General features: G+C 41.6%; 1 protein-coding gene across 1 annotated transcript; it reads right to left on the minus strand.

The window, feature by feature from the left end:
* Positions 1-8,211, minus strand: cmtm8b (CKLF-like MARVEL transmembrane domain containing 8b). Its single transcript, XM_071396213.1, has 4 exons — positions 7,638-8,211; positions 1,967-2,140; positions 927-1,046; positions 1-665 (listed from the first exon to the last, which is right to left on the minus strand). The coding sequence occupies exons 1-4, from the start codon at positions 7,767-7,769 to the stop codon at positions 579-581; spliced, it is 513 nt and encodes a 170-aa protein (XP_071252314.1). The 5' UTR covers positions 7,770-8,211; the 3' UTR covers positions 1-578.
* Between the last annotated feature and the right edge of the window lie 277 nt (positions 8,212-8,488).

Raw genomic sequence — 8,488 nt, forward strand, 5'->3', positions numbered from 1 at the left:
TTGTAATTTACATTTTTATTCGTATTTACAGATGGCATACAAGTTTGCTATTAAGGCACATGAAAGTTCACATGTTCGAGTAGGCATTTCCGCCAAAAAACATATTTTGAAAAAAGAAATGTCTAATTGAAAAGGTACTCCTGTGAAGTACGCCTAGTTTCCTGAAACTGGTCACATTTCACAAAAAGAGAATTGACTGTAATGTTCTTCATCAGCCCTGTTTCTTAGCCTTGTATTGTAGCACCATCTAGTGTGGGACAACATTACTGTCCAATCCATTTTAATATTGGAGTTAAAGCCTCGATCTCCAGCTTCAGAAAAACAGAATAGCCACTTTATTAGCTTCAGTCATTTTCATCCAAATGTAATTTTAAAAAACTCATGAGTTCATAAGAAGTAAAAACACCACTGAGGTTCAGGCTCTGTCATTCCAACAGATGAAACACACCATGACTCCAAAATAACAGAAATATAACAGAAATCAAATAATAGAGAAATGCCTTCCAAAGGGAAGGAGTGGTTGTTGCATTCTTCATGTGTTCCATAATGGATATACTTTAGCTGTCCTTTGTGCTTGGTTATTGTTCCTCATCCCTTGATCTCCATGATTTAAAACTTAAATATGTACTTCCTGCATAGCAGAGCGTGACCAGGAAGGCAAAGAACTGAAAAACAGACGGATGAAAACATAAAAATTCAGTACAATACTGGGTCTGAGTTTGAGTAGGCTTAGTAGATAGCAAATAGATATCATTCTGGATGGTACAGTGGCATCATACCTCTCTTATCTGACTTGTAGGCATATATTTGGCATTTTAATAGTGTATATTTTAATATCGCTGTAATCATAAATCATATTTGTGGTATATTTTCACAGTTGGCGTGATTTAAATGTCTGTCTGGGAGGTCTGAGGAGGTTTTCTTACTGTGGATGCGACCCAGCAGTTGTAGTTATGGCGCCCCTTAATAGCATGGCTGATTGAAGCTGCGTCCACTGCTGCTACCACCACATACATCACTGTAGCACTACTGTTGAAGAACAGACCCTGTAGAACAACACATACATCACTGTAGCACTACTGTTGAAGAACAGACCCTGTAGAACACCACATACATCACTGTAGCACTACTGTTGAAGAACAGACCCTCTAGAGCAACACATACATCACTGTAGCACTACTGTTGAAGAACAGACCCTGTTGAACACCACATACATCACTGTAGCACTACTGTTGAAGAACAGACCCTGTAGAACACCACATACATCACTGTAGCACTACTGTTGAAGAACAGACCCTGTAGAACACCACATACATCACTGTAGCACTACTGTTGAAGAACAGACCCTGTAGAACACCACATACATCACTGTAGCACTACTGTTGAAGAACAGACCCTGTAGAACACCACATACATCACTGTAGCACTACTGTTGAAGAACAGACCCTGTAGAACACCACATACATCACTGTAGCACTACTGTTGAAGAACAGACCCTGTTGAACATCACATACATCACTGTAGCACTACTGTTGAAGAACAGACCCTGTAGAACACCACATACATCACTGTAGCACTACTGTTGAAGAACAGACCCTGTAGAACACCACATACATCACTGTAGCACTACTGTTGAAGAACAGACCCTGTAGAACACCACATACATCACTGTAGCACTACTGTTGAAGAACAGACCCTGTAGAATGACAACAACAGGATTCCTGGCTGGCTCAGATACTGTAGGGTAGTACACATTATAGAATGGTTTCATTTGATCACATTCATAAAGACTTGGTTCATCTATTTGCTCTCTCCCCCAAAACCATCAAGGCAATTAAACTCCATTGGTTTTCTGTTACACAAATAGTCCACAATTATTCAATTACTAGATATATAATAAACAACCTCAAACAGTCAAATTTCAAATAATGTGCTGTTGTATTATGTGTCATAGTATGTGTTGTACCACAGTTGTCCAGGGGACCTGAGGGATCCTGTTGTAAGCCGTGGTCAGGTAGATGATGAGGAAGATGACCGTCAGGACCCAGTACAAGATGGCCACAATCATGACCCACCCAAAGGCAGACACACGGAAGTACTCTGTCCCTGCTATCAGCATCCATACCAGCAGACCAAACACCTGAGGGGACAGGGAAGCAGATAGCCAGTATTCCAAATGGCATCCTATTCCCTTTATAGTGCACTACTTTTTAACAGGGCCCATAGGGCTCCAGTAGAAAGTAAATAGGATGCCATTTGGGACGCACACATAGTCAGTGATGGCTGTAGTCTGGTGGTGTCTACCTTATCATGTATTTAAATGCATTTGCTGTGCTTATCTTGATGGCATACTGTAGAAAGACATTACAAGGAAAGGAAATAATATAGCCTAAATCAAATCAAATCAAATCATATGCACAGTATCCAGTGCAGTGTAGAGTGATCTGTTTACCTGCAAACTCTCATCTAAAACAGTACAACAGCTATACAAAGTATAACATAATTGCCAGTGATTTTTCATAGTTTGTATTGCTGGAACCGAAATTAAACCCGCAGCTGACTGACACCTATCTGATCTGACAGAATGTCGTCACACATTGATCATGATAAATCTATAGATGCCGTTTGTTATACTGCATGCTACTGTAAATAATGGGACGTTTTGTCCTCTGTTACACTGCAAACCTCCCTTCCTGTTATTAAAAGAAAAGAATGTTTCATTGGTTGCTTCATGTCACAGGAAAAAAGAATGTCTGGCCTAAGTGGAAGAGGAGACTCTTTTGGTTACATTCTCCTCTGATGCTGGAAGGAAAAGGGACAATGAAACTGACCTTGTTTTTTAAGCAACTTCCCTTTCTGGAGAAAAATAAAACACTGTATTGTGAACCAATGTCTATCTACACAGAAAGTAGCCTATATTACAGAAAGTAGTATATATTACAGAAAGTAGTATATATTACAGAAAGTAGTATATATTACAGAAAGTATTCTATATTACAGAAAGTATCCTATATTTCAGAAAGTAGCCTATTTTTCAGAAAGTAGCCTATATTACAGGAAGTAACCTATATTACAGGAAGTAGCCTATATTACAGGAAGTAGGTTGACATTATGGTAATTTTCTCCAGTTATATTTCCTTGAAAATTTTGAAATAATTGAATCTTCAGTTCAGTGCAGTTTTCAGTACAATGTCACGTCACCATCTGTGAAAAAATACAGGTCATTAGCCTATGCAAAATGTGTATAAAATGCACATAAAATATACAGGTCGAACAGAATGCAAATCTGTATAAAAGTAATGGAATTCAGCAAATGGCCAACTCTTCCCGTTATCAGAACTAATTGTGCCCCTATGATAAGGGTACAATTAGCCATGTGATACAAGGTATGAACAATATAAAATGTCTGATCTTCATAATGTGTTTAATTTGTTTAATCAACAAAGCGGTATTGATTCCCTCCATGAATTCTGATGGCAGTTATTGTGAGAAACATGGTAAAAGCCACTGCCATAGTGATTTCAATAAATTATTACATCAAACTTGGACACAAATATGTTTGTGCTGCAGTTAGGACATCCCTCTCTGCAACTGGATCCTGGACTTCCTGAGGCGCAGACCACAGGCTGTGAGGATTGGCAACAACACCTCCTCCACACTGACTCTTAACTCAGGGGTGCCCCAGGGGTGTCCTCAGTCCTCTGCTGTACCCCCTGATCATCCACAACTGCGTGGCTTTGCACGACACCAACTCCCTCATGAACTTTGCTGACGACAGCACGGTTATAGGCCTGATAACCAACAACAACGAGTCAGCCTATAAGGAGGATGTAAGTGAACTGGCATTGTGGTGTCATGACAACAACCTCTCCCTCAAAGTCAGCAAAACAAAGGAGTTAATTGTTAACTTCAGGAAGCAGGGGTGTGAACATGTCCCGATCCACATCAACCGGACTGCAGTAGAGAGAGTCACTAGTTTTAAGTTCCTCGGTGTCCACATCACCGAGGATGTGTCATGGACCAACACCACCTCCACTGTTGTCAACAGCATGCCGCCCCGGGTCCTCTCCAAATACTAGCCCTGCACCATCAAGAATGTCCTGACCGGTTGCACCACGGCCTGGTACGGGAATTGTTCCGTATACGACCGCAAGGCCCTCCAGCGGGTGGTGAAGACGGCCCAGTACATCATGGGACCGTGCTCTCACCTATCCAGTACATCTACTCGAAACAGTGCCTGAGGAAGTCATGCAGCATCATCCAGGACCCCACACACCCCAGTCACAAGCTGTTCTCTCCCTCCCTTAACATCTGGCAGACGGTCAGAGCATGAGGTCTGATAGAAACTGTCTCTGAGCCTGTTGGTATCTACAAGCCATCAGACTGTTGAACAATTGAACTGGACTGACCACCTGCTCTGATTCTCCTCAACTTAGCACACATGCACTCCCTCATGCACACGCCCATATAGACGTACACACATTTACATTCATGCTACACACTGACATCACAACTCAGAGCATGCGCAGACCAGCTGAAGGCGCAATAGCTTGTCACCTAAAACCCTTACAAACTTTTACAGATGCAGAATTGAGAGAATCCTGTCAGGATGTATCACCGCCTGGTATGGCAACTGCACCGCCCACAAGCGCAGGGCTCTCCAGAGGATGGTGCGGTCTGCACAACGCATCACCGGGGGCAAACTACCTGCCTTCAGGACACCTACAGTACCCAATGTCACAGGAAGGCCAAAAAGACCATCAAGGACAACAACCACCCGAGCCACTGCCTGTTCATCTCTCTGTTATCCAGAATGCGAGGTCAGTACAGGTGCATCAAAACTGGGACCGAGAGACTGAAAAACAGCTTCTATCTCAAGGCCATCAGACTGTTAAATAGCCATCACTAGCACAGAGAGGCTGCCGCCTATGTACACAGACTTGAAATCATTGGCAACTTTAATAAATAGAACACTAGCCAATTTAATAATGTCACTTTAATAATGTTTACATATCTTGCATTACTCATCTCATATGTACAGTGCCTTGCAAAAGTATTCATCCCCTTGGCGTTTTTCCTATTTTGTTGCATTACAACCTGCAATTTAAATAGATTTTTATTTGGATTTCATGTAATGGACATACACAAAATAGTCCAAATTGGTGGAGTGAAATGAAGAAAAAAAAAAATGAAATTTCTTTTACGGAAAAGTGGTGCATGCATATGTATTCACTCCCTTTACTATAAAGCCCCTAAATTAGATCTGGTGCAACCAATTACAGTTGAAGTCGGAAGTTTACATACACTTAGGTTGGAGTCATTAAAACTTGTTTTTTCAACCACTCCACAAATTTCTTGTTAAGAAACTATAGTTTTGGCAAGTCGGTTAGGACATCTACTTTGTGCATGACACAAGTAATTTTTCCCCAAAAATTTACAGACAGTAAATTTCACTTTCACAAGCTTGTGGAAAGCTACCCAAAACGTTTGACCCAAGTTAAACAATTTAATGGATATGGATATATTGAAGCAACATCTCAAGACATCAGTCAGGAAGCTAAAGCTTGGTCGAAAATGGGTCTTCCAAATGGACAATAAGCCCAAGCATACATCCAAAGTTGTGGCAAAATGGCTTAAGGACAACAAAGTCAAGGTATTGAAGTGGCTATCACAACGCCCTGACCACAATCCTATAGAATATTTGTGGGCAGAACTGAAAAAGCATGTGCGAGCAAGGAGGCCTACAAACCTGACTCAGTTACACCAGCTCTGTCAGGAGGAATGGGCCAAAATTCACCCAACTTATTGTGGGAAGCTTGTGGAAGGCTACCCGAAACGTTTGACCCAAGTTAAACCATTTAAAGGCAATGCTACCAAATACTAATTGAGTGTATGTAAACTTCTGACCCACTGGGAATGTGATGAAAGAAATAAAAGCTGAAAGAAATAATTCTCTCTACTATTATTCTAACATTTCACATTTTTTAAATAAAGTGGTGATCCTAACTGACCTAAGACAGGGAATGTTTACTAGGATTAAATGTCAGGAATTGTGAAAAACTGAGTTAAAATGTATTTGGCTAAGGTGTATGTAAACTTCCGACTTCAGCTGTACCTTCAGAAGTTACATAATTAGTTAAATAAGTGTCACATGATCTGTCACATAATCTCAGTATATATACACCTGTTCTGAAAGGCCCCAGAGTCTGCAACACCACTAAGCAAGGAGCACCACCAAGCAAGTGGCACCCTGAAGACCAAGGGGCTCTCCAAACAGGTCAGGGACAAAGTTGTGGAGAAGTACAGATCAAGGCTGGGTTATAAAAAATATCCAAAACTTTGAACATCCCACAGAGCACCATTAAATCCATGATTAAAAAATGGAAAGAATATGGCACCACAACAAACCTGCCAAGAGAGGGCCACCCACCAAAACTCACAGAGCAGGCAAGAAGGGCATTAATCAGAGGCAACAAAGAGACCAAAGATAACCCTGAAAGAGCTGCAAACCTCCACAGCGGAGATTGGAGTATCTGTCCATAGGACCACTTTAAGGTGTACACTCCACAGAGCTGGGCTTTACGGAAGAGTGGCCAGAAAAAAGCCATTGCTTAAAGAAAAAAATAAGCAAACACATTTGGTGTTCACCAAAAGGCATGTGGGAGACTCTCCAAACATATGGAAGAATGTACTCTGATCAGATGAGACTAAAATTGAGCTTTTTGGCCATCAAGGTAAATGCTATATTTGAGGTAAACCCAACACCTCTCATAACCCCGAGAACCTCATCCCCACTCTGAAGCATTGTGGTGGCAGCATCATGCTGTGGGAATGTTTTTCATCGGCAAGGACTGGGAAACTGGTCAGAATTGATGGAATGATGGATGGTGCTAAATACAGGGAAATTCTTGAGGGAAACCTGTTTCAGTCTTCCAGAGATTTGAGACTGGGACGGGGGTTCACCTTCCAGCAGGACAATGACCCTAAGCATACTGCTAAAGCAACACTTGAGTGGTTTATTAAGGGGAAACATTTAAATGTCTTGGAATGGCCTAGTCAAAGCCCAGACCTCAATCCAATTGAGAATCTGTGGTATGACTTAAAGATTGCTGTACACCAGCAGAACCCATCCAACTTAAAGGAGCTGGAGCAGTTTTGCCTTGAAGAATGAGCAAAAATCAGCCGAATGTGATACAGCCTGGATTCAAATCAGTACCTCTTGCACTGAGATGCAGTGCCTTAGACCGCGTTGCCACTCGGGAGCCCAATTTGCTACACCCGCAATAACATCAGCTAAACACATGTATGTGACCAAACAACTTGATTTGATTTGCTACCAGACTCTTGTCATACTGCCCAGTTTATACACTGCCCCCCCCCCCCCTTATCCCAACCTTCTCCAATACACGTGTAAATATTGGACTATAAAATGTGCTTTCTTGAATTATACTTATGCTACTATAAAATGTTTATTCTGTTCTATTGAGCCATGTAATTTATGTTCGTATTCTTAACCTTTATTATGTCTTATTGTTGTTGCATGATCTAGAAGGAACCTGCAAGTAATCATGTCTTTGGAAGACGTACCATGCGTATCCCGTAGCCTACAGCTTGAACCTTGAAACTTGACTACTTACTATTTCTGCGAAAACGAGGAGCCCCGAAGCAGTGCGAAAAAAGTGCCTATCGCATGCCAGAGTAGATGTGGCAAAGTTGTCGGTGCTGCTGCTGGTAGACGTTATCACAGTGCGCGTCGCTGCTCCTTCCATCTTCAATATCGATCTACCGAGTTTGGATCCTGCCCCCCTGAAATAAGAAAAAAAATCGTGCTACTCTAATAAAAGGAAGGTGGGAAACATGGCCATTACGCGTCTTTCCTGAGTAGACGACAAGACTTCCGCGGAACTCTAAATTTGTTGTGAATCAACTCGTTTTTGTTTATTTTAGATAATAATATCTAGGACCTGTCTGAATGTTATTCAGTCGTCATAACAAAGCCTACTGTATAAATTTGGTCAGTTAGGCCTACACCATTCCCCAAATGTCACATAGTTGAGAGTGGTTGCATAAAGAGGAACTTATTTTTGATGGTAGGTAAATCAGGCCTGCCAGAAAGTATTGCCTTTGGTTGGTAATGTTTTGCATAGGGTGCTGTATTTCAGAGGACCCGAGCAGGAACAATCTACAGCCAAAGACTGAAGAGAGACCTAGCCAGCAGAATGCTGATTGTAGTTTTGAAACTGAGGTAAAAGTGCAGTAACTGCAGTCGGCTGTGTTATTTTGGACGCAATAATTGCTCCATACTGCACTCTGACTACAATCTTTTTTCGTAAGGGCTATGACAGCAGGCGGAGTCTCACTTCAAAATGAGTGCATGATGCAGGTTAGCTGTGGATTATTAATTTACTAAACTGTAGTCGCACCCTTGCTCAAACAGATACAGTACAGTGTGCCTTTTGGTCAAACAGAACAGTGTGTGTTCAGTTAA

Source organism: Salvelinus alpinus, chromosome 4, assembly GCF_045679555.1.
Source record: "Salvelinus alpinus chromosome 4, SLU_Salpinus.1, whole genome shotgun sequence".
NCBI classification, from domain to species: domain Eukaryota; kingdom Metazoa; phylum Chordata; class Actinopteri; order Salmoniformes; family Salmonidae; genus Salvelinus; species Salvelinus alpinus.

Bases quoted from the DNA above. Each gene is read 5' to 3' on its own strand.
- cmtm8b (XM_071396213.1), bottom strand. From the start codon at position 7,769: ATGGAAGGAGCAGCGACGCGCACTGTGATAACGTCTACCAGCAGCAGC. The intron at 1,047-1,966 runs GTACAACACATA...GTTGTTCTACAG, and splicing joins AGGTCCCCTGGACAACTGTG to GGTCTGTTCTTCAACAGTAG. The intron at 666-926 runs GTAAGAAAACCT...TCTGTTTTTCAG, and splicing joins ACTGCTGGGTCGCATCCACA to TTCTTTGCCTTCCTGGTCAC.